General features: G+C 35.9%; 1 protein-coding gene across 1 annotated transcript in view; it reads left to right on the top strand.

Moving 5' to 3' along the window:
• The window catches only part of LOC121414121 (serine-rich adhesin for platelets-like), a 67,335-nt gene that overhangs the window by 9,260 nt on the left and 30,098 nt on the right, over window positions 1–27,977 (top strand). The window contains 6 exon segments of the mRNA XM_041607186.1: window positions 1,460–1,614; window positions 2,507–2,665; window positions 9,202–9,303; window positions 10,008–10,121; window positions 15,406–15,497; window positions 21,010–21,108. Coding sequence (XP_041463120.1) covers window positions 1,460–1,614; window positions 2,507–2,665; window positions 9,202–9,303; window positions 10,008–10,121; window positions 15,406–15,497; window positions 21,010–21,108 — 721 coding nt within the window.

Genomic DNA, 27,977 nt, shown 5'->3' with positions numbered 1-27,977 from the left:
GTTGGGTTTTTGTGGAGTTTTCATAACTTTAATGAAAAGTTTATGGATCTAGTTCATGAAACTTGGACACAAGAGTAACCATGTATCCCTGAATATTCTGTGTGCGTTTCAGGTCACATGACCAAGATCAAAGGTCATTTAAGGTCAATTAACTTTGGCTGTGCTGGGGTTATTTGCTGAATTGGCATCATAACTTTAAAAGTTTATGGATCTACACAAGTATTTCATGAAACGTAGACATACATGTAAGGGTTATCAAGTATGTTTTGAATACGTCTTAAAGTCATATGATTATGGCTAAAGGTCATGTTGGCACAATGGACATTGAATAATAATTCAATAGCTGTTTTCAAAGTCGACACTGCTGCTATATTGAATCATGTAATGCAGGCGAGACTGCCTGAGGCGTTCCACTTGTTTTACTTTGGCTTTGATTTTCATTACACCTTTCCTTCAGATTTTTACACCTGTAGAGGCTAATGTAGAACAAAAAATATAACTGAAAACAAACCTGATTCACTGTTTTGCTCCAGGCTATCATTTGTTCGAATGGTTTGTGACAGATTCAGGAACCCATTTGATACTTGATAAATTCTTGTTGATGATCAGCTGTGATTCTGGTCATTCTGATTTCGGATTGATGATATTGACTTGCCAGATGCCTCATCATAGGTCAATGACCAGTGATTTGAATCTTGCCTTCCATCAGTCAGTGACCACTGGTTAAATAGTTTGGCCACAGTTTAACAGGTGCATTAATATGTGATAGGAAACATTCATTTTTGGGCTATTTTGTAATAGTGCCTATCGCCATAAAGCATATTTCTCATTCATCAAGTTATTCATTGTATACATGTACATGTATGTGTGTAGTTTCTACATTTGTGACTTAATGTTTAGGTTAAGTTCTTTCCCAGTTTTAGCTTATCCATATTAACAACATTAACATAGTTATAGATCAATTTGTACATTATAAGGGAATGTACCATGTACAGGTGTAAGAGATGATTGCTCATACAACAAGCCCTTCAATTTAATAAACGTGAAGAATTAAAATTCAGTTGGAATAACTTTTTTGGGTTTATTTTACTAGAGGATAGTGTTTTACTTGTAAATATATTTTCTTTTCTGGTAAAAGATGTCTCTTGAACAAAATTCATGTCACATTTGTTAGTCATATTTAAGGACCTCTGTGGATAAATCTTGAAACTGATACTTAGCATATACCTTATAAGTGATAGATTGTAAGACTGAATATATGTACCTCTTGATATTACAGGGAAATGGCAACCCAGTGATATTTTCCCATTCTATTTCAAATAAATTAGAACAACCTCAGGATGAAAGTTTCAGCACCTTGAGCACATAATCAATGTGGATTTGGCGCTTTAGAATTACTCTATATTATTATCATTAAATAATTATTCTGACTGTAGGTTATCTTCTAATTTCCTGACAGAAAACATGGTGATTGTAGACCTTGCCGGAAGGGGGCTGAAGAAGCTTGAGTCCCTGCCCACGTCAGAGACCCACGCAACATGCACAACCCTTATACTGGATCATAATGGACTATCACGCATTGACAATCTTCAGGAATTCAAGAACCTTCAACAGGTATGGATATTACCATGATGCTACTTGTCAGGTCTTAGCCTGGAAAATTTAGTTTTATAGATTGAAGTTCGCGGGCATGCTTCATAAAGGACTTGGTGGACATTTAATCTGACAAATCTTGTTCAATCCAACAGTTGCCATAGTAAAAGTTATTTTGAAAATCAAGAAAAGTTGTCATATCCGACGATTTCTCAGACAAAGATATTGATGAAACACTTCAGTAGGATTTTCTTTGTGCCTTTCAGTATTTTTTAAAATTTTTCATACCATGTTTCGATGGAGCTTGGTAAAAAACTTTCTCAACCAAAATTTGGTGTATTCAATGAAATTGAATATATTGCAGATACAATGTACATGTAATACACCCACTTGTTCTTAATTGCCGTCTGCAAGTCTTCAAAGAAAGGGAATCCTGCAAGATGTTGAATATTTCTTTGGTATTACAACTGCCGATGGGTTTACACCCTCTTCCACAACTTTCTTTTTGGTCTCACATGGACTAATCCTACCTCGTTTCCAATCAGTTTGTCAACCTTACAATTGGTCTAATATTCATTTAGCATCATACTGCTTTGTTTAATTTACAATTTAATAGGTTATACCCATTTCATTAGATATCCACTTTGCCTAACACCATTTTAGCCTACATGTATGGTTAGTTAAATTGTGAATAACCCAAATTTTGATTTGACAAGATTCAAAATGAATAAAATAAAATGAAGTGGAAAGTTGACAAATTAGTCATTAGACTGATTGATGACTTGAAAGTGGGTATTAGACAAAAACTAACAGCAATTACCAAAGTTGATAGTAGACCAAACAGGTTTAGCCAGTAAAATAACCATTTGTAGACCAAGTACATTCTTATCTTGTTGCTTGTCTTCCTGGACAGCTGTCAATTGGGCACAATCGTTTGGTGCGTATGAACGGAATCTCAAGGCTGCCAACCATCAGAGTCCTCAACTTGCCGAACAACAGTATCCAGACCATAGAAGGTCTGAGGGACCTTCCAGAACTTGAATGGCTAAATCTGTCAGGAAACAGTATCAAGGTACAGTAATGGTGGTAAAACTTTTTCCCCTTCATCTTGGATAAGACCAAGAAATAAAGGATCTGATAATGAATCAATTAAAATTTGGTTTAATAGCTATTTCTCCTCTAGATATTGGCACATTATTAGACTTTAACTGCTGAATCTTAAACCTTGACACCAACCCCTATCCACATTGTAATGACCCTAAACCCTACCAACCTCATACACAGTACTTCACTCAACATCTTTAGGGAAATTAGAGAAACAGTTTGCAAGGTCAACTGTAAGATCAGCAATATTGTTGTACATGGCAAATAAATTTACTACCAGTCTTTAAGACTTTGAATTCTTGAATTATGGGTTACCAATATTCTTGACAAAATCATCCCAACTTTGAAGGTAACATAGTGCAGGGGGCTGTTTCATGAAGCTGTTCATAAGTTAAGAGCGACTGGTGAACCTTTCTTATGCGCTAAGCCATCACCAATGAACATTCTAGTGTAGACCATTTACCACACGAAAGGATCACCAGTCATTCTCAAAGTCGCTCTTAAAGGGGAATGAAACCTTTGGAACAAATATGCTTTTGTAGAAACAGAAAAATTTAACAATAAGAATACAGGAAGTTTGAGAAAAATCGGTCAAATAGTGAGAAAGTTATGAGCATTTGAATATTGCAATCACTAATGCTATGGAGATCCTCATATTGGCAATGCGACAAGGATGTGTGATGTCACTGATGAACAACTTTCCCTTTGGTGGACTATAGAATACCCTCAAAATGACTCTTTGCTTTTTCTTATGATGATACAAACTCTTTATCCATGATGTATTCTTAAAACATATGTATTACATGCCCTCATGTAGAAAGAGCAGTATGATTTATGGATAGATGTGATAAAAGAGGCAATTCAAGTGAAATATATAATAAAGTAATGGGGAGAGTTGTTCACAAGTGACATCACACATCTTTGTCGCATTGCCAATTTGCAATCTCCATAGCATTAGTGATCGCAATATTCAAATGCTCATAACTTTCTCATTATTTGTCGGATTTTTCTCAAACTTTCGTTGATCTGTTTCTTTGATTTTTCTGTTTTCACACAAGCTATCTTGTTCCAATGGTTTCATTCTCCTTTAACTTGCGAACAGCTTTATGAAACACTCAGCAGGAATCCTGCTAGAAGCTTTTCTTTACAAATCACCACAGTCACCAGAGACAAAATAACGGGGACTGCAGGAAAGGTGCAATGGAAAGACACATTGCAGCCTTATAGCTTGATTCCTGCTATAAAAGATACGGCACAGACTTTTGAAAAGTTGCCTAACAATGGTGGTTTATTTGAGAAATCATGTTAGCTTTAAGTCTGTCGTTTGCAGGTTTGTCAGAGATTGAATGGAGTTTCCAATACACATGTATGGCTACAGCATGTAGATGGTCAGAGGGCTGAGAGGCCTCCCAAAATGTTTGTGACGTAATCTGTCTGGGTATAATACATACAGGAAGCTGTTTGTAATTGGGTCTTTGTTGGTGACAAAGCATGCAGGTCCAGGAGTCTGGATGCCTAGCCTGTGATAACTTTGAATAAAATCTGTTGGAAATCCATTGTTGTTAGCCAGGAAAAGGAAAAAGGTCCTTGTCCGTGGCAGAAAGGACCTTTGATAGTACTTTTCATATATTTATGACATTTCAAGAGGCAAATTCATTAAATTTGTGCTTTAAAGGAAGGAAAATACCCAGAAAAATATCTGTTATTCAGACATTCTCCAAAGAAATGGGGCTTAGAGATACTGTGTAGGCCTACGTGTATACTAGGAATCCTGAAGAAGCAAATTCCATTGGGCTAGTCATCCATAAGTGAAAGATTGTTCATCCCACAAATTCTTTGAGAGTTGAACATGCTATTAAAAGCCAGCAGCAAAGAATGATCTTCATCATCTTTTTATTGTACTTAATGTTTTCAATTTTCATATGTTAAGGACTATTACAGAATTTGGTCCGCATGAAGTTTTACACACAGTAAAAGATGTATGGCTGTGTCCACCTTTACATCCACACAAGGAAAAGGACAGAGTTCATAACTGGACGATGACATGCAGAAATAATTCAGCAATGGTTGCATGGCAGTTCCATGCACAGTAGTCCTGCAAACTCTCCTTTGTCTCTCGTAATCCATTTGAATAACACTTGGCAAGCGAACTCAAAGCGATAGCAGTGTGGTTTGTACGTAATGACGACATGAAGAGCGCATGAATAGATGACGAGTTGTGCTTGATCCCCCTTATCAGCTAGACTCAGCCCTGCTAGGAGCTGAGTGATGGCTCCTTCCTGCCTCCATCTGTTTTTTTCTCTCTCTCCTTTCTCCCTTTTTTCTCACTCTCTCTCCTTTCTCTACTTTCTCAATGTCCCTCCTGTACATTTCTCAGTCTTTGCTTCTCTCTTGCTCCGTCTCTCTTTTTCTCTTTCTCCCTTTATCTTTTCCTTTTTTCCTCTTTTCTCTTTCTAATTTCATCTTTTCCTCTCTATTTTACATGTACACTATTTTGTTATCTCTCTCTCAGTTTATCTTCACTTATAGCCCTATTTCTATGTATCTTTCAGTCTCTCATTCTCTCTTGCTCCATTTTCTCTGTCTCTTCCTCCTCTCCTTCTTTCCCTTGTCTGTATGTACAGTAGGCCTGCATTATTATAAGGTTTCTGTTGTTTATACATGTAGTGTATAAACAACAGAAAAACACTACAATGTAGAGCCAAGTTAGAGAGACTATGACCTTGTCTATTACCTTCCTATTATAATTATGTAGTTGATTAAAGTGGGAAAATGTGAGTTAATTATTGGAAGAGAATGAAAAGAACTTTTGCATACACACAGGCCCGTATTCTGAACTCGGGTTTAACCTAGACAGTGGTATAACTCTGCTAAATTATGGGAATCCAAACATGTCAAAATTTGTTCACATGGTTTGTTTCTTTTGTTTACTGAGCTGCTAAATTCTTTAATGGTGAAGACAGTTATCTTACTTAGCCTTCCCAAACAGTTCAGAATGATATCAGAGTCAAATGAGCTGGTACTATTAGAGATTCATGTCGCGATTTGCTATCCATAGTTAAACCACAATTTAAGACCAGAGTCTATATTAAACCCGACTTAAGAATACGGGCCACTGTATTCTGTTATCAGATACATAGACATTGAAAGTTGTTCAGGACAAGCCAGTCATGACAAGGCAAGCCCAGACTATGAAACATATTAGGCATTAATATTACAAAATAGAGTGACCTGATACTTCGTCATATAGCAGTTGAATACATTATGTACCATTATATGTGCATATAGCAGTGAGCCGAACCCTGCTACTCTACTTTCATTGATTTAAAGCTTGTGATAGTTTTGGTAAATCCACCAAAATGCACCTATCACTATTCCAATTCATTGCTAGCTAATATGAATGGATATGCCCTATAACAGTTATGATGTGGAGGATATGAAATGAAAATGTGTTTTACAGGATAAATTTTGCGATTTTACATGGAAATTTAACTTGATCGTGTCACCCGATCAAATTAAAATATCTGTGTGTTTTTGTCTTTCAATTAAATCCTATTCCAAATCATGGAATGGGCTGAAACTTTCAAGATATGTTCTTTGTCTGTAACTTTTGGATATCTAATCACTAAATTTATAAGATAAGTGCTTGAATGCCCATTTTTTAATTTAAAACAAGCATCGCCGAGAGAGGGCGCTATATATCCAAGATTTGAATATTTGAAATTTTCTCAGAGAAATGCAGTTGGAAAAATATCTAACGGTCTCTACGCTTCAGTATTAAAGACTGTCATATTAGATGATATTCGATTATCAATCACATTATTGACCCTTTACCAAAGCTATACACAGGCTATAAGGATACATTTACACATAGTTTTTCTATATCTGTCTGCTGGCTAATTGAAATATGATCTGGGAGTACTGCTATTCTCAGAAACCTTCATCCATTCAGTCAGGTGCCTGCTACGCACTGTATTTTTGTGGTGATTGTTACACTTTAATAAGAATTTATAAGAAGCCGCTTGAAGGAAGGAAGGGGGAAATTGGCGAGGTCAGAAGCAGAGCTCAACAACCCTAGGCTAAAACCCTATCTGACAGTGTGACCTGCAAGCATGCAATTTACTGTATAAATTAATTTGTCTCCAAGGTATATAGTGATATTGACAAGAAGAAGGATACACTTTTATAAAGCGAAAAGGGTAAAAAGTTACGATTTATATTGGTCTTTCCTACATACCTGTATTAAAGGCAGTATTTTTGCTTTGAGTATTAACAGTGAAAGTTGGGAATCAATTGAATACTTAAATTTTATAAACAATTTTGGTCATATCAGAAAAGATTTCAACAGTTCTATACAGTATTCAAGATGAAAATGAAATCTTTTTGGAAAAGAAATCCTGTGTAGTAGTTAAAATAAAATACCGGTATTAACATTAAAAAAATAAATGCATAGCAAATTGCAATATTATACCAGGGTTTTTTTTTTTAATGAAAGAAATTGTATGGTCACTTAACTTTGGGAATAATCCTTGAGATTAAATTACTTTAAAAAAGGCAACTCAAATCAGCAAAACAATTTCTTTCAGAATTGGATGCCAAATGACAGCCATGGCAATAAAATTCAAAGTTTGTGATACAGTGAGTTATACATCAAAATCCAAATAAGTGAGCTTATCAAAGATTTTTGCAAGTTTTTAGCTTCTAAAAGCATAGTGTGGCATCGTTATACAACCTAAAGCAAATACAAGCTTCCAATTGCAGACTTTTCATTATTTTTTCCTGATTTGGGGGAACGATTGATGCTTGTACCAAAGGATACAATGCAGTGTACAATGGTTTTATTGATTCAGTGACTAAAGTTGGTGTAGAAAGGGAATTGGTGAGCAGTGAGAAGGGTGCAGGGATAAAACATACCAAATTTATTCATTATTTATTTATTTCGTTTTGTTTACCCAGGGTAACCCCATCAGTGGACTAAGCACTGTTTTTCTTGGGGGCCCTGCATACAAATATCAAATACATACATATATTAACAAGTACAAACAATGAAAAGATATAAAACAAGGAAGAAAATATGTTCTTAGACAAGCAACCTGCAGGACACACACACATACCTACTAAAATAATGTGTGTATGTTGAACAAAATTTAACATAAATACATTGTGCATAAGCAAATCTAGACAATTATATATTCCCTATGATTATTGATTAATTTTATGTTTAAATACTTGATTGCTTGTCCCTGGAACCAGCCAGATCGGGGTAGTTATTTTAATTCAGCAGTTTCTCGCTCTCCAATAATGAATTTCATTTTCTCTTAAGTTAAATCAGAAGCCCAGATAAACAAATTAATACTAGTGTACATCGTGGTATAGTAGTACAAACCTGTAGCAATTTACTAATCTCCAGTACATCTTATGCACATGGCACAAACTTTTTAAACTTTTTTTTTTGCATTTTTTATGACTGATTTATTTGATTTTACATGGCACAAACTTGGTATAAATACAACAGTATCTGCAATTACAACTCCATGGGCCCATTTCATCATACTTTTTATAATAACAAATTTGCAATTTACAGTTTAAAGCTACTGAAACTGTTCAAGTTGATTGGCTAATTGTAAACTTGTTTTAGAAATTGTTTATAATCTGTTGTTGTAACAAGTCTTTATGAAATTGGACCCAGGATAATTGTTGCAATTTTTGACATTGTCTACTGCCAATTTTCTATGACCACAGAGCAAACTGTGGTTAATACAAGCTTGAATGAAAACGGAAATTAGCTAAGCCAGCTGGAGCTCTGTAGAATTGAGCTGAAAATCTAGTATGGCATGTGACCTGGAACACTGCAATACTCAATTTGCACCTTTGCAGTGCAACCTGATTTTGGGAGGTGGGAAGGGGGGGGGGGTATGTCTGCATTAAGAATAAAGGTTGTACACTGAACTTCAGTATTGAGATGTGCTCAAACTGATTACATGGACATGTGCAAATGATCTCTAAATTTCACTCTCACTTTGTGAAGTGTAATGCAAAGTTAAGTGAAACGGCCATTACATGTAGTTTCAGAGATTCTTTTTTTATATTTTGAGAACTTATGGTGTTGGGTTATATCACTGCACTTATGTAGCATTGGCAAAGCTTGTCAAGTTTCAACAAAGAGCTGATCACATCCTGAAAGCTTTGATTGAAGATTCTGTACAGTGTTTGAAGATCAAATACAGGTATAAGCTCTAGGGATATGCATCCATACTCACACATACATTGTTGTAGGTGTTTTGAGATAAAGAGCATAGCACAGTAGCAATAAACTGCCACAGATTTCCAAAGCTAAACACAACTGTTTGCTGACTGGATATTTAAGATGGCTCACAATTTTCACTTTTTTATTCACAAATTTTCAATTACTATACAAGATACCTATATTTGGGGCACCTGCCCAACTAACACATGAATAGCCCCGTTTATTTACATTATTCTTCTATGACGTTTGACCCGTAGAGTATTGACCATCTCAGCAGTAACCTGAAGCTACGTCACCTTGACCTGTCGGACAACAGCGTCTCGTCGATCATGGACATCTCGATGCTCAGCAACCTTAAGGTGGGTATTGAACCTCTAACCTTGCAGTATGACACTTGCATAGGCTCAGTGTATGGTGATGTTTGTGTTCTGTTGCAGCATAGACCAAATTACCTTTTTCACTGTCCAGGGGGTGGTGTTCACTGTTTTAGACATTTCTTTTTTGATTCAGAACAACTTCAATATATAGAAATGCAACTGGGCGTTGTGGCATGCTCATGTTATCCAAGCTACATGGGGATGTTATGAAGAGCTGGTGAGATTAAATGTCAAGCCCAAACATAGAAAGGTCATATTGATTCTCTTCTAAAAAGTCAATCACACACAGACATGCAGAGGGATTCTCTTCCTTTTGTGTGCTGTGAGAGGACTGTATTAAATCATTTTAATGGGTTCTATCTTGTAAAGTTTATTTTAAAAAAGGCAGTTGATGCAAATTAATCACAACTCTAGAAAACCAATCATGCCATAATTTGTCATCCAGAACCCATGCATGTATGCATTCAAAGATGTAAAGGAAAATCCTATATTACAGTTCACAATACTTGTAAATGGCTACTCTGTCAGTATTTATGTTGAAGAATAGATTTAATTGTAAAGTTGCTCATAACATATGGCCTGTGGTGGATTGCCATATGTATAGTAGCATTGTTAAATGATCAATTCACTAATCTGTTGATATTGTATTTTAATGAATCGTTTCCTTTATGTTGTTTTGTTTCCAGACATTACTTCTCCATGGCAACATCCTAACGACGCTACGCAGTATACCCAGCTGCATACCACACTCACTTGAGATCCTCTCACTCGCAGAGAATGAGATATCAGATCTCACAGAGGTAGGGTTATCATACTGTAGAATAACAGATGAAAGTGTTTATGCTATTACAGTTCTTGAATATGTATTCTGAAGTTGATTGTATTCTGAAGTCAGTTTAAATTGGGCCAGAGTTTATCTCTGTCTTAGAATTATGGGAAGCAAAAAATATAAAAATGCTGTTAAAGGACAAATTCACCCCAACAAAAAACTGATTTTAATAGAAAATGAAAAATCAAACAAGTATAACACTGAAAATTTCATCAAAATTGGATGTAAAATAAGAAAGTAATGACATTTTAAAGTTTCGCCTCATTTCTGAAAAGAGTTATATGGACATCCTGTTCGGTATGCAAATGAGGGGACCGATGACATCACCCACTCACTATTTCTTTTTTATTTTATTATATGAAATATGAAATACTTTGATTTTCTTATCATTGTCATGTGAAACAAAGTTTCATTCCTCCCTGAACACGTGGAATTCAATTTTCTTAACATTTTGTGGTTCAAGCAAAATTGTCAAATTCGTAAAAATTGATATATTGTTTAATTTAAACAATAAAAAACAAAAAAATAGTGAGTTAGTGCTGCAGCCGAACCGAACGGAAGTTCGCCGAACTTGGCACTTCCGAACCGGACCGAACACAAAGGCCTGGTTCGGAAGTTCGGTAAAAAAAAAGTATGTTAATATGCAATAAGATGACTACATAGATTTAAGTATAAAATTATTTTAAAAAGTATTGGTTAGTGATTGTGCACAAAGAGAATTCCACTCAATATATTTTTAAAATCCACAATGATAGCTCCCATCTCGTCTTTGAATGAACTGTTATCAACTTAAGAATATTTTATAAACGTAAATATGTTTTTTCTTGATAAAATGAGGGGACATTTTGAAGCTAAACTCGGTATAAAAGTGTGGTGTAATTACGTATTGCCGTAATTGATCGTGATCGTAATCGGACCTAATCATTTTGTATTTAATAAAGAAAAAGAACCAGACATAAATTCATTCCTCGTAAATGACAAAGTATGACAGTTTCGGTCTCGTGTTTGATTAAATTTTTATCATTTTCAATTTTTTTTATAAACATGAATATATTTTTTCCTTAAAAAATGTGGGGACATTTTAAGCTTAACTCCGTTAAAAAGTGTAGTTGAATTACGTATTGCTGTAATCGGACGTACATTTAATTGTTTTGTATTTAAAAAAGAAAAAGACAAGACATAAATTAATTCCTTGTGACTGACAAAGTAATGGTAAAGTATATATATTCCACCTTCTGAAATTTCCATATTAATATAAGATAAATAAATAAGAGATGAAGGAATGAGGGTGAAAAAACAGAAAAGATAAAAATTCAAACCAAATCAACGCATGTTCCCTGATCGATGTTCCGGAAATGGTTGGTAAGGAAAGTTGAAACAGGAAGTCCAAACAACCTGCTCTCGGTTGCTATTATACAGGTAAAATTCGTATTCCGAACTTGAAACGTTTTTCCGTCAATATTTTCTTAAAAGTGGTTTAATCTGGTCAATTACTGAAAATGAAATGATAAAGTATCAGTTCCGTCTTAGTTCTGACGATCAACGCCGAGTGATTTCACAACAGTAAAATACACAGTACAGTCCCATGTACTCATTTTCGTGTTGGAAATATGTTTGAAGTCACGTAGCGTCGATCTTTCTGGACCAAGAATGGACTGATATTTTATCTTTTTAAAGTAATTCATTGACCAGATTTTACCACTTTTCAGAAAATAGGGACTTTCTAAAACACTCATATTCTTTGGAATGTGAATTTTACCGGTATAATAACATTTGAGTGGAGGTTGTTTTTCTACTGTTTCGACATTCCCGATCAACACTTTCTAATTTGAGAAGCTGCGTTGGCAATGACATCGTAATCGATCATGATCATAGCTACATGAAATAATCATGAAAAAAAAATATTCTGATCTTTGTAATTCTGTTTCTGTCCTGATTCTCTCGTTATCAATATTTTTTTCTTTTGATTTTTTTTAATTTTCATTTTAAAAATGAAAGTAGAAATGACTTATTTTTTTGTTTAAAGATTAAAACAAAAGAAAGTTCAACAATTTTCATAACTATTCTTTTTAGAAACAAAATTTATTATAAATATATGACAGATCATCCGATAGATTACTTGTTAGTGGGTCGGCGATCTTTATTTTTTATATGTTAAAATTAATTTGGCATTTATTGCCGAACCCCGAACCGAACCAAAGTTCGGAAAAAAATTGCCGAACCGAACCCGAACATGCCGCCTGACTTGCAGCACTAGAGTGAGTGACATCAACTCCTTCATTTGCATATCACTGAGTTGAGCATAGAACTGTTTAGTGAAAAATAAGCGAAACTTTAAAATGTCATAATTTTCTCATTTTACATCCGATTTTGATGAAATTTTCAGCGTTATTCATGTTTGATTTTTCTCTATTTATTTAAATCAACTTTTTTTTCTGGGGTGGACTTGACCTTTAAAGTTTTATTTTTATTATGTTTCCTATATTGTTTCCCCATGCTTTAATGGCGAAGAAAACTATTTTGCACATTATCCACAGACAGTCGGGAATGGATCGAGCATCATATTTGCTGACCAATGGAACCTCTACTCGTAGAGACAAGTGTCACGATCAGCTATCCCTCTTAACCACTTAGACCAGAGTTAAATACGTGCCCTTTGTTTAGCCGCCCTTTAGAATTACATGAATGTATTATCTTTAAAATTGTGAGACACACAACATGCAATTTCATAATAGTGATTAAGATATTAGATCCCCATTCAATCATAAATCTATACTTTATATATGCAATACATGTACATCAAAATTATCTGTGTGAGATACTATCTACACTTTTTATGTGAGTGTAGAACAAATTTTGTGACATTTACGCGAAGCAGTGTACATACATGTATTCTTTTGAACTTGTGTTTGTATGCATTCGTATGCATGTTAGAAACAGTGTATTGCTGCTAATCCATGTTTGATGACTGACTGACTGCTGCTACATTGGTGTATGCCCATATCAGTTCGTAAAGATCATATACTTGTGAGTGGCAGGCAGATTGTTTTCCCTAGAAACTAGCAAGATCAATAAGCCCATTCTAGGCCCGGTGACACTAAGCTTAGCATTTGATCTTAGGGCTTATTTTTATGTTTGATTGCATTAATTATTATTTGCAATCAGTTATCCAAATCAACTATGCGATCAGTTGCTAAGTTTTGTGTTACAGAGCCCTGAAGCTCTTTTTTGGTGATGGCCTTGATTATAATTCCGGATATCATCATGCATGTTTCAGTTGTATGTATTAATCATTCACACATCCATGATATTTGAGCTCAAAGATCATCTTTAGAAATAAGTTTACTCATTATTTTGCTCTAAAATCTACTTGAACCCTCTTTATAGTACAGATATATATAACAGTTATGCAAAAATGTTATTACAGATGATAAAATGTATGTTTTAGCATCGTACACTGTACTTCATAACTGCAAATAATGCACAGTCATCAGTAACATGCTAGTGTAGTGTTTCATTACATATTATTATTCTTTCTTTTTTAATGTAGGTATCCTTCACAGCATAGATTTACTGATGCTCAACTATGATTTTTGGCTAGTATCTCCCCCATCCCCTCCTGAAGAAAAATCGTGTTCACCTTGATAGATTTTTTTTCCTTAAAGAAACCCACCAAACAACCGGGCACAAAATGAAGTTACATTATTTCACTGAGTATGATATGGCCTATTGGGCACATACATGTATAATTTTAAACTTTATTGAATAACTTAACAAAGCAGACCTTCCATTTTTAATCCTCCCTTCCATACATTTCTCACCTGAATGACGTGGCGACCTTCATGTTATTTAGTTGAGATTATCATGATATCCTTTCTTTGCCAAGATATTGTTCAAGCATAATCCATACAGTGTTTGTGACTCATCATCATATTCTCTTGGAATTATTTGAGACTTAATTGTGTACATTTCCTTTTTTGTCTTCATGTACATGTCACATACACTTAATCTATTATTATTCACACTTTTTCATTTTAATTCAATTCAGTTCATTTGTTTTCCATTAAAAACCTTGAGTTATAACCCCGAGAAAAGTGTAACTTGCGAAGATGGGGCCCTGTTCAAAGATAAACAAACACGTTTGCATCACTTGTTCAGTTATTTCAAATTGAAGGTTCAGAATAAAATATGGAAATTGATTCTCACAAGTGCAGAGAGAAAAAAACCCCACCAAATTCAAACATAACAGACAAGCAAACTACTCAGTTTGAGTTTGAATTTATTTATACTTCAGATCATATGATTGATTTTTACAGTTAATTATAAATCAGTGAAAAATATTAAAACATTTATAGAAAGAAAAATAAACATGCGCATATTTATGATTGAAAGGGCCTGTCACCATGATCATTACTTGATGACAATGGCAGTTTTGCCATCGAGAATCAAGTAATTATTTCTTGTATGTGTATATATTCAAAGAAATGGACATTAGAAACTATTGTGTCCCTTCATATGTACGGTGTAAACTTACTACTTTAGACTAGGCCTCTTTTAGACACACTACTAATTGAAAGAGTCTGTCTGATAAGTAGACCCCCTCATTCATAATTCCATGATTTGGCATATTGTATACTAGTCATCGTATGGATTTCTGTACTTATTGACCTTACTGTCACCTTCATAGCCTATCAGTAATCAGTATGAAGATCAGAAACATACAGTATTTAATTTGTTTTTCCTGACACGCTCTGCACATGTAGTAATAAAAACCTAATGTGCATATATTTGTATACATGTTTGTGTGTGCTTATTTTTCACAGCTTTGAATGAACACTATAGTGTGTTGTGTGTACACGTACAGTATGTTCATGAAGGCATTTATATTTCTTGGATTACATTAATCTAATGCCACCCACGGCAATGCCATAGATGTTCTATTGATGGCCATAGTGCTTTATCTCATTTCCCTTGGAGAGTGTGGCGCCCTTTAAAAAAAACGTTTTCCATGTGTGTATTTGAATAAAAATCTGCCCTTTGAAAAGTTGCTCCGCCCTTCAAATATTGTAGGGTCTGATATTAAGTCGACATACAGCACACTAGGGGTATACAATGTAGTGTATATTTGATGATCTTTGTCATGAAGATGGTGGCAAGTACAGCATGCAACAAAACTGTCCAACATCCCCCTCTTGAATCTCGGGGAATGAATACCTTTTTAATCTTGAAATTTATTTGTCTGTTCTCATCCTCAGGTGTCATATCTCTCTTGTCTAAATAGTCTACAGCAGCTGTCTGTCATGAACAACCCCTGCGTTCTCATGGCCACACCCTGCTCATCCAATGCGTATCCTTTTCACATTCAATCCTATGACTGCTAATGATAATTATAAACTTGCTATGTGTTATTGTTATCATTATCTTCCTCATCATCATCGCCATCATCATCATCATCATCATTGCCATCATTATTATCATCATCATTGTCATCATTGCTAACATCAACATTATATTCATCATCAATTCATTATCATCATCATCATCCTCATCATCATTATTGCCTTCATCATCATTATCGTCATCACATCATCATCATAAATTCGTTATCATCATCATCTGCATCTGTTTGGCAGTGTAGGATGTCCTGTGAAGTTCCCAGTCATAGACATTTGTGCAATAGAGTCTACTCAAGGGGGACGTAGATGTCAGATGATTACAAAATGCTTGACAGAAAATATTCTAAACTGTGATTAGATTCAAATACATAGCAGTAAGCATGATTATAATCTTGCCTTATACAGAGCACCGAAGTGTGATGTCATTAAAAAACAACAGATTTTGCTTTTTATTTTTGTCAGTTTTCCCATTTTTATTTGATATCCTAGAGGAGCATGATGAAGAACATCCACAGTCTGCATGTATATTAAATATCTGATAGGAAATGCTTCGACCCAGGCCAATGGTACATTTATTTCAGTGGGGCAAATTATATGGTCATATCTTGGGCCCTGTTGAGCTGATTCCTACCAAATTTGGGCTGTGGATATACATGTATATTCCATTATGCTCTACTGAGATATTAAATAAAACAAGATGACATCCAAATTAAGAAAAAAAATTAAGCATTGTCACAATGCTACTATGTAATTGAATAATTATTACCTTCACTATGATAACATCCCTAGTTGCCCATCTACAAGCCACATATCTATTCTTTTATAATCGTTCCCGTACTGAATGTCCAACCCTGTATACAAACGACATGTGATGGTTAGGTGTGCCGTCAAAGCGCATTTCATTTCATAATTCTTGTCTATTTCAGACAGATTAATATGCACTGCTTAGAGGATACTTTTCAACTGAAAAATCATCAGGTTTTATCAGATTTAAGATAAGAGTTTTTTCATGGATGAAATTACACTCAATTCTTGTTTACTCTGATTGAATAAGGTCAATAGAAATGCCTCTTAAAAAAAGTGAATACCATATAATAAGTAAATAAAAAAAGACTTCAAATCATACCTACATTTAAAATTAAAATTGAATTAAAAAAATGGATATATGGATAAATGTAAGAATACTAGTTTTGAAGTCTGTGCAGTCTATACAGTGTATATTTGCTCAAGGCTTTTTCTTGTTAGAATATTGTTTTCTTTCTCCATAAGGACCAATTTCACAAGGCTTACCGCTACATGGTAACATAGAAAATATAAGCCTACCTTAGGAATGTTGGTCGTGATAGCTTTAATACAATTACCGTTACTTTTTATGGTCTAACTTCTTGATGAAACAGGCAATAGGTTTTATAATTGTTTAATTTTTCCTTTGATTAGGTAAAAAAATTACTTTGTGAATAAGTGGGTTTCATGCCAACATAAGATGCAAATTAGTCCCTCCTCCTTCAATTCATCTTGCATCTTCCATGACTGTCCCTCCCTCGGCCCAGCTTATTCCCCAAAGATGATGGCTGCTTAGCAACCAATCTTGATACAGGAAAGTCATCCCCCACCCCCATCCCCGAGTTAATTAGAGGGGAGTTCCGTCTTGCTTGTAAACTCGTATCCCACACAGTGAAATGCAACCTCAATTCAATCAAGGTGTATTGAGGCCTGGATTGGAGTAGAGTTATGCTGACATCCTATTGAAATTCAATGCATCAAAAAATATATCAACCAAACATCTTCACATTAAAAAAAAATAAAAAGTGTAATGTGCAAGTTCACTGGAAATATCATCCTTCATTCCTTCCCAAATTTAGCTAATGCCAGGAGTTCAGTCTTACATGTATTATGTTATTATGATACAGCAAGCTCATAATCTAAATGGTAGGCAGGCAGGCAGGCAGGGGGTGCAACTATTGCCTTTGCTTTTACGAGTCTGATGCTGTTACACACGAAATTCAGCGAGACTTCAGACAGTGAAGCAGCCACTCCCTGTACACTCTCTTCATGCTTCATAGTCATTGTTTTCCTTGTATCTCTGAATGTCTGATGGCAGTTTCTGTATGAAAAAAACCTGCATCATACAGTAGTCAATAAGATGAAAACAACGGCTGATGTAAGACGAGAATGTATACATGTACATGTAGGCCGTGGTTGTACCCATTGTAGTCTTGATGTATCAGACTCATTGCTTAAGTTAAGTGTAACAGCAAAGATACACCTGTTACTGCAGTTTCCGCCTAGACTATAGGCTATGATACAGCTTGCATGGATTTCCTTTGGGTGAAAAGATTGGTCAAATACATGTACATCTGGATTTTTGCATTTTTGTGAATAAGGTAGATGAATCAGAGAGAATTAATCCTCTGGAGATATTAATAATTCAGTTTCTATATATGCATAGAACAGTGCATTGTCATACATGTACATGTATGCGCCTCATCCATTTTCAAGCCTGTATAATTCATTCCATCCCTGCCTGTCTTCATTTCAATTGGTCACGTAACAGATCTAGGCATGGCCCCAGGAAAATATGATGAAACACTATTTTCTCTGGAAAAGGGCAACGTCATTGAATGCCATCTCTTCAACGTTTTGTTGCTTTACACAGAAATGTAGAAAAGGCTGAAGTGATTGACAAAAGGATGACGGTAGCATGCTACTTGAATGTCTCATGGGACAAAACTGTGAGGCTAGAATGATAGAACTTCTTGGCTGCTTACCAGAAGATACATTTTGTATTCCACTAATATACTGTGCATGTAGGGATGTTCATCAGGGGCCCGTCTTAATAAGAGTTGCGATTGGTTCCGAACAATCACAACTATGGACGGCCAGCAATGTCAGCATCCATTATGCATGTTCGTTCAAGATATTTTTTAACTATGATGAATGTTCTTGCATTCATTGTTTATTTGAAAATTCACTGTGCTTCTCTTCGTTTACAAAGGACATTATGCAAATTTCCTGTAGAAACAAATTATGACACTGGTGGATTTCCATAGAGTTAGGATTGATTGGACCAATCATAACTCTTTGTAGATGGGGCCCTGGAGTAAAACAAATGCTGCGGGATGGGAATGAATATCATCCTGGAAATGCCTAAAAAAGAGTCCCTGAAATGCTGTGTCTGAACAGGCCTTTGAGATATGAATACATTTTAAATAGGCTTTGAATACTCAACTGCCTTGCACTGACGACCTTATTTTCGTCACATTGCTGCATTGTCTTATCTCAAACTTTGACATGTAGACGGAAGACAATGTGTAAAACTTGATTTTGCAAGGGCGCAGTCTTGAGCCAACACTGCATGACGTAAATGAGGTTTGGCATTGATCGCCACACTGTCTTTCTATTTTTAGCAGGGCTGTGGGGAGGAACATGTTCTGTGGAAAATCTCTGTGAAACTTTTCATTTTTTACATGTGTTATGGATAATATTTTCTTCTGTATTGATAATGCCTTGTTTTAGTATGCAACTTGATACCCAAGTTTAAACATAACTAGTTTTGCCTTTAATATGTACATGTAGCTGATTATGTAAAAAAAAATCCACAGTTTCATTTTTTTGCCATAGAGAGGTTCATATATTAAAAAATATATTAGAATTGTAGTTAAATATGCTGTTATTGTGGAGATTAGGGTTTAATTAAATTGTTGAGATTATTATGAGATTGGTTGCTATTAAGGTTTAACAAATCAAGGGAATATGAAAACATATTATTTGAATCAAGTAATCATTTGAATTTATACCAGATAAAATAAAATAAGAAATACTGTAAAAAATTATTTTAAAAGTTAAGAAATGGAACAAGAGAGTGGAGGTGCATGTCAGAAATGGAAATAATTTGAGTGGAAGGGGGGGGGTATTGCACATATGATTATTAAAAGCCAAAAGAAATTAGTTCAACGTGTCAAGTGTTACTGACGCAAGAGATAGATGAAACAAGATTGCCTTTGCTGCCTTCCCTTAAGAATCATTTAAAGAAAGTTACCATAGCAACGCAAGGAGGTAATTCCTGATGTAGAAGATCATATGTTTGAAACCATGCGATGAGCGCAGAGAGGAAAAGTCATGAAAACATTTAGACAAGAGAGTTTGTTGCTATGGATATGATGCATATTTACACCTGATACTTACGAGGGCTGATCAGCGGAAAAAGCAAACCCACACAGAGTTTTTAAGGTATCTATGACAGCCCCAAAGGCACTGTTCGGCTGAAGAGGTCTTCATTTTTGGAACAGTTGTGATGTTTGCAGAGATATCACAATGAGGGGGTTTGATTCATATAGAAAAATGAAAAAAAAACCAAAAACAGGTTGTACACATACAAATTTGGTGGATTTCTAACATGGCCTCTCTCTTGATGATCTTTTGTATTTATGTTTTTTATCATTCCTGTCCATATTACTTTTTGTAAAAATTGGTTCTTTCTTGCTATACACAGTAGTGATAATTTCAACTTCAATAATCTGCAGTTTACAATTATTCTTGGGATAGGGAACTACAAACAAGGATTGATTAAAGTTTGTTACAACTATTGATGTTAAAGACGATGCATACATGTACATCTCTATCTACAACTCTATTTATTTTATTTTTATCCTGCCCTATATTTTTTCTATTCCCCTCTCTTTCATTTCTGTGTCTATCACACTCTTTCTTTCCTTAATTTCTCTTCACTCTCTGTAATGACGATATTCATCTCTGCCCAACAGAATGTTGCTGCATTTTGATTTGCTTTTATATCTCCCCTTCCCCTCTAACTGCTCTCTATCTCTCTATCTTTCTGCGTCTGTTTTTATCGTGGTCTATCTCTCTCACCAGTCTAGATGTCTGTGCTCACGAGCGAGACCAGAAATCCCAATTACAGACACACCAGAGCAGATTAAATCCTAACCCAGAAAGGCACAACCATCTAAATGGATTTAGTTAATAAAGGGAGTAGTTATTTTTGGTTCATTACAAATGCAGCTTGACAGATACCATCAGTGCCTTCAGTGGTTGAAATAATTTGATTTCTGTTTCAGAAAGTAGACAAAGAGTATAATTCAGTTCAAGACACATACATGCAATGACCCATTGCATGTTCATGTATGTAAGTAGGAGTTGTTTTTAATTCCTCTATCATTCTTGTTCAAATAAATGGTACATGTTGCCAGAGTGAATGCCATATTGTGTTCACTTTTAAGACTTTGCCCCATTAAGAATGGGTTAATATGGCATGTGGACAGGTCAGGAGATGTTCTTTTTTTTTCCTTTGACCTTTTTACTGTCTGCAGAGTAGTAGATATTTAGAACGTTGATGCACTGTCAAATCTAAGACTTGACAATGAATGCACCAATTCAGGTATGAAATGAGTATTATCTTTTGAAATTATTTGTAGTTTCCAAAGAATTTCTTAACTCCAACTTCAGATCACCTTTCAACAGCGGGTTTGACTACAGGCCCTACATCGTCAATTGGTGTCCAACGCTACACATCCTAGACGGTTATGCAATCACACATAAAGAAAAGTAAGTACTAGAATATTTTTTTTGTCAAGAATGTTCCTAGGAAGTTACACCAGCTTTCATGATGGCAATGTGTATGCTGTTCTTCAAGAAGGCATGAACTAGATACTCTCCAATGGCAAAATTGTTGTAGTAGAAATATAGATTACAGAAGTGTGATGTCATCATAAAACAGAATTTGCATTTCTAATTTTATATCTATTGTCATATCTTGGAGTAGCATGATGAAAAACATCCACAGTCAGAATTTGGTAGGCATCAGTTTAACAGGGATCCGAGATACATGTATGACCAGATGAATACCTAATTAGCCTCATTTAGGTCTGTTGGCCTGGTTTTGTTGTTTAGGACCAGGCCAAAAGTAAATAAATGATTGACATGATTACTTTGGTACTGGTTCTCTATATGTCAGGGAAGCTACTGACCATGATGTCTTCATCATTCTGCAGACAAGCTCCTGTCAGTGACACAGAGCCTGCTTTATTTGATTTGGGTAATGACCTTGCACTTGTCCTTGTTCTTTGACTTTGGTAATTGACCAAAGGGTAGTTACTTGAAAAGCATGATTGTGTCATGAAACCAAAGTAAGTAGTGTTGGTGACGTAGCTGCGGTCGTTGTTCCTATGCAGTCATTGAACGTAATGCCATTTTTTTTTCAAGCCGAATTTGTCAGGGAATGTTTTTAGTGATGTCACTAGTGAAAAGGGAGTTTTAGATTGTGTGGATGAGAGCTGTATTCCAGTCCAATGATTCCAAGTATTAAACGTAGTCCAGTGGCTACATGGACAACAGGTGACAAGTTCTTAGATCACACTTAGGCTATGGAAAGTTGGCCTATGATGATGTTGCAGATTTGGAAACTGATGCATGATCTATTTGTAGGTTTGATAGAATTTTTGTTGCAATGTTCCAGATTTTAATTGTGGAAGATGAGAGGATGTGACAAATGCGCATTGTCCTAAGAGGAAGTCAACAGGTAATATAGTCCACTACATGTATGTTTAGGCCTGTATTCATAAAACCTAAAAATATCTAGTACTCACATGTATACTGTGGCCCATGTAGTAGGTGACGACTGGACTTGTGAGTATGGGCACTGATCTAAAAGCTTCCAGTCTTTTTGACAATCTTTGGTCAATGTCTTGGTTGCTTCTATACATAACTTTATGTGAAACCACGTTCCAAGTAGTCGTATGTCATAGGATATGGGTTTCCAAGATATTAACCACAGTGCAGTTGTATCATAAGACACAGAAGACCATGTTTCATGCTTCACAAGGCCTTATCACCATGGTCACTGTTTCTGCCAACAATGACTGCTAGACAAATGTCCATTGGTGTGTGTAACCACCTGTCAGAATGGTCATTTGTTCTTGGATCTTTGTATGTAAATGAGAAAACTACACAGCTAGCAGTTGTGACCAACAGGTGTCATGGAGTATGTGTCATAGAACGTACTGACCATTGCCTATTCTTAGTCACTGTTTCTTCAGACAGACCTGTAACAATGCTTGCACTGACTGCTGATCATTGTACACAGCACTGAAAGGACTTTCTATGTATAGGAAACTGACAGTTCTTCCCATTATGATTGATATTGGCTGCAATGAAAATGATTATCATTTGTAAAAATTGATGTCATTTGTCTAAGATACCTTGATAAGTTTGCTTTGGCTGTACTGACCCTTGATCTCTCATTTTTCAATATATCAGTTTGCCATGGGGTAGAGAGAAGTAATTTTATTTATGTTTAAGGAGCATTGCAGTATGCAATTAGACGTTGCTTGATCCTGGTGGATGTTTCATAAAGCTGTTTGTAAGTTATATGCGACTATACAAACAACAGGTGATCCTTTCTTAGAAACTAAATCAACACCTATGAAAATCTGGGTCCTGTAAGATAAAAGTTAGCGATTAATCGAACACTCAATTTTCATGAATGAGTGTACACTGTAGTCAATGGCATCAATCGTAGATGGGCTCCACGGCCCCTTAACACAAAGCTTAGCGATGAATAGCAAATATGAAAGAACGCTTCTGATTGGTTCCTGGTCAGTATTTTTAACTAAAATGTGAATGTAACATTGATTGGTCAGTTCATTTTGTGATTGATTGCTAATCTTTGTGTTATGGGGCTCCAGGTGTCTATCATTTACCACAAGATAGGGCACCAGTCGTTCTTAAAGTCAATTTTAACTTATGAACAGCTTTATGAAACATCCACCAGCATCAGCATGTGACAGCTCAATTGACTCTCTGCATATACCAATCAACTCTGAACAGAACCCTGGATGTTCAACAGAATTTTGGTGTTGCCAGGCCTATCCCAGTAGACCTGTTCCAGTCTGTCAATCACTGCCGGTCTCGATCTCTCTCCGTAGACTGTTGTTGTTTGCGGTCAAATGCAGGAAACAATTGATGCGATCGTTCTGAGCCGTGGGACCCCAATTTACTGGGTGATTCATAGGGAATTGACAGTGTGACAACAGCAGGGAGAGAGAGAGAGAGACAGAGCAAAAGAGATACATGTACATGCTAGACACTGGGAGACAGAGTGACTGTCTGAGGTAGAAGAGAGTGAGAGAGAAAGATAGGGCTACCATAATATTGAAAGTTCATGGCAGAAAAGATATTAAGGTACATTGTAAATGAAAAGTGAGAGAATATCTGAAAGATATAGAGAGAGGCAGATATATATAGTGGTGAGGGGGTGGGGAGGGAAGAGAACAAAAAGCTATTTTGCGATAGAGATATGGAGAAAGGAAATACAAAAGGAAGACATCCACCTACATGTGAAGAGGTAGAGAGAAAGAGGGAGAGAGAGCACCAACATACAGACTTATACAAACAGACATACGTAGATGCAGTATGGAAGTATAGATAGAAGAAAAGAGATAGCTCTATCTAGCAACAGAGACTTTTAATGATGGTGGATCTACATGTATTTCACTTTGCGAAGAAACGCTGGTGGCTGCCATTGCCATTGATCGTGGGCAAGAAGGCTCAGGGAGACTTACCCACAGAGGATTAGGTATGTGGGACCAAGCCCGTCCTCCGCCCTAAAAGTGTATGAAGGGATTAAGGGTATACATGATTCAATCAAGCTCTATATATCACATCATGCTACTCTTTTTTCAAGGACACACAAGGCTTTAATCTACTCTCTATTGCTGAAACATTACAGTGATAGTTCCAGTGTTGTAGCACTTCAGGATATTTATACACATACACGTTGGGAAGAATGTCAACCATGAAGATAACATTGCATGTACATCTGCATGACTGCATTACAATGTTAATATACTAGTACTCCTTTATTTCTAGCTGATACCTTTACCATATTCAACACTAATATCCTCAGATATATAAAACTTTTCTCTGCTTCCGGTAATCATTATCTCCAAGAATATATAGAAACTGAAGATAGCACATATAAACAAGAGCCCTAATTGTTTCAAAGTCATCAGCTCAAGCATCTTACATATCCTATGTAGTTCAAAAGATAACACACTGTTACCATATCCTTCTAGAAGATCAACACCTACCCCAGGTGATAGACCATAAGTGCATTTCAATTCATTGTGCTTTAAATTCTGGTGCAACATGTGTAGGACCAACTTGCAAAATGTGCACTGCTGCTGTGGATATGAATCGCCCATGAATGGGATGTTGCTTTTTGTTTTCAATTTTTCCTCATTTTCATAAACTAACATAGCAATAATCAATAATTGATCATATTTGTGATAACTTCCAAGGCATTGTAATAATGATAATAAGCATCGTATAGCGCCATCTATCTAGAAACAATCTATTCCGAGGCGCGTTATTATTACCAGGGCCTTAGCACGAGCTGCCTTTCAGCACTCTTGCATCGTGCATTGTACAACACAATAAGTGAGTATTCTCATTCCTTCATTGATACAACATTTCTCATTCAGCGAAAGATAGAAACGGGTCATTCCATGTCAATTCACCCAACGAGTTAAATCGCACCGTCTCAGAATTCGTTCATTTTTGGTATATAGGGAGTTTGACATGGCCCATGTCCACATATTTTTTTTTAGCGCAATCGGATGCACGATTTTCCCGTCATGACACGCCCAATTTCATTGATTTGGCTGAAAATGGGCGTGGCCGCCAAGTTTTAAGCGACCATAGCTCGGTAACTGATGGACCAAAATCAGTAAAAAAGGTATCAGTGGATAGAAAATTGAATGAACTATCTGAAAAATGTGTTATTTTTTATGTAGGGGTAATATAATGAGTGATGACCTTTTGACCTTTGCATTGACCTTGAATTTGACCCCCGGGGTCACACTATTTTTAGTCAATATTTTTATATCTGAATTCCTAACATTATTTTTACACAATATCAAAAAATTGGAAGTGTATTATTTTTTCTCTGTCTTAAAACCACTCTCAAAATATGCTTTCTTACTGCAAAAATTCTCATTACAGTCCCACACATATCTATTTGTGCTGGGTCAGTGAACGTGCATTCAATACTTGTGATGCAATAAGGGATGGATGCACTCTTTTACTGAAGCTGTACAATTCATGTCTTTCCACTGTTCTTAAACATATAGTTTATGTCCAGCCAAACTCAGTAAACAGTAATAACATGTTTTATCATGGAGGAATAGTTCCCTGCCCATAATTACCATATGAGGCAGATACATGTATGACCCACTGTAATTTCTTTGTAATGTAAACAAATTTTCACTGTGTGGGTTTCATGTACTGGATTGTTCCCAAAGTGTACAATGTATACAAATTGATCCATTGAGCTGAGCCCCTCCCCCCCACCAAAAAGGCATCTCATAAATTGTAATGTATGTAGAATTACATGTAACCAGATTCACTGATAAGATAGACACTTGTTCCTGCTGAACCAGCTCTTTCCTCAACTTACAGCAGTTTGTTTTTTGCTTGGACACCTGCCTAGATATCTTATGCTATAGATGTACCATTTCATGAGTGACTATTCAGATAGCACATGTTTTGTACGTAATTTGTCCAACTTATCGAGGGAACACATTGGTTAGTGATCAGAAGTTAGACGGGGGGGGGGGGGGGGGGGGACTTCCATTGACAAGTAGATAACATGCGCAACCAAAAAACGTAAAAAAATATAGATCTCTTTTTCAAGATATTGCATGTTACTTACATGAGTAATAAGGGTGTCAAAAACACTTAAATAACGAAAACAGGGTACATGTATTTATTTCGCTAGGAAAGCTACGTGTTTACAGTCCAATTTGCGAGGGTATAAAACATTATAATAGTTAAAATGATTAACCCTGGATTAGTACGGTAGATGAGATCTCCAAAGAGTTTGGAGACTATCCTGTCAAATTTATGCATCCTCATGGGCTAGCAAAGGAAGATATGTGTTGGGTCGGAGAAGAAAACATTGTGCTAGATTAATGCTCCGTCTTTTCATCATCATCTCAGAAATATGTCATCTAAGAAACTTATATTGCAAAAATATACCCACATTGGACACATTCTCTTGAGCTCTGATCAGTACAAGATTGGTCCTGGGGTAGGGGGGGGGGGGGCAGTCAAATGTAGCACTGTACAGTTACACACGCGAGGCCAAATTATTTCCAAACACCACCTAAACGAGTTTTTCTCTGTGTGCAAAATAACCCCGTAAACAAGTTTTTCACGGGCTTTATTTACTATTTACACTTTTGGCCCCTAAACAAGTCGTCGCCAGAATATGACCTCGGGGAAAAAAAACATACCCTAAACACGTTTGGCCAGTCTAATAACAAAGCTTTGGGAAAAAATACCCTAAATGCGCTTCACCCTTCACCATTGACCAGTCTTTCAAAACTACCCCTTTTTTGAAAATTGGTGTTTTTGACATCCTTAACGAGTGCATGCGTGGCTTGCATCCAAAACTGTAAAACCACACCTTTAAATGCATTTTTTTGTCACACGTGTGTACAGCAATATATTTGACTGCCCCCCGGAAGATTGGTAAAATGTATTAAGGTAGTGTAATTCATGTTTCTCATGGACCTACCTCATAATGCTGATTTGCAGGCATGCACATCATTACATACAAGTTTTGAGATACTTCGTATCAACATACATTATGTGTATTCACTATACAATACAGAAATTAGTATGTGTGGGACTGTAGTAAAAATATTTGCAAAAAGTATGCCTTCTTCGAGAGAAGTTGGAACAAAAACAAAAAATAATACACCTCCAGTTTTTTAATATTATATAGAAATAATGTAAGGTATTCATATATTGAAATATTTACTCAAAATAGTGTGACCCCGGGGGTCAAATTCAAGGTCAATGCAAAGGTCAAAAGGTCATCACTCATTATATTGCCCCTACATAAAAAATAACACATTTTTCATATAGTTCATTCAATTTCCTATCCAATGATACCATTTTTACTGATTTTGGTGCATCGGTTACCGAGCCACGGTCATTTAAAACTTGGCGGCCGCGCCCATTTTTGGTCAAATCACCGATATTGGGCGTGTCATAACGGGAAAACCGTGCATCCGATTGCGCTAAAAAAAAATATGTGGACATGGGCCATGTCAAACTCCCTATATACCAAAAATGAACGAATTCTGAGATGGTGCGATTTAATTTTAATTTATTTTTGGGTAATTTGACACGGAATGACCCAAACACTCTATTCAAGTCGGCTGTGCCTCGTGGAATAAAGCATATTTCTTTCACATCATGTGAAATCTCGTACCATATGATATGTGTATTTGCTATACTGTTCATACTGATACTGTAGTTTCACACCAATGTGTACCATTGACCTCTCCATTCTACCATTCAAACAGGTATGAACACACGTATCTCTTCAAGTCTCTCGTTGTTGCAGC

Source organism: Lytechinus variegatus, chromosome 4 (genome assembly GCF_018143015.1).
Source record: "Lytechinus variegatus isolate NC3 chromosome 4, Lvar_3.0, whole genome shotgun sequence".
In the NCBI taxonomy this organism is placed as follows: Eukaryota; Metazoa; Echinodermata; class Echinoidea; order Temnopleuroida; family Toxopneustidae; genus Lytechinus; species Lytechinus variegatus.
This window is presented reverse-complemented; position numbering and strand designations above follow the sequence as displayed.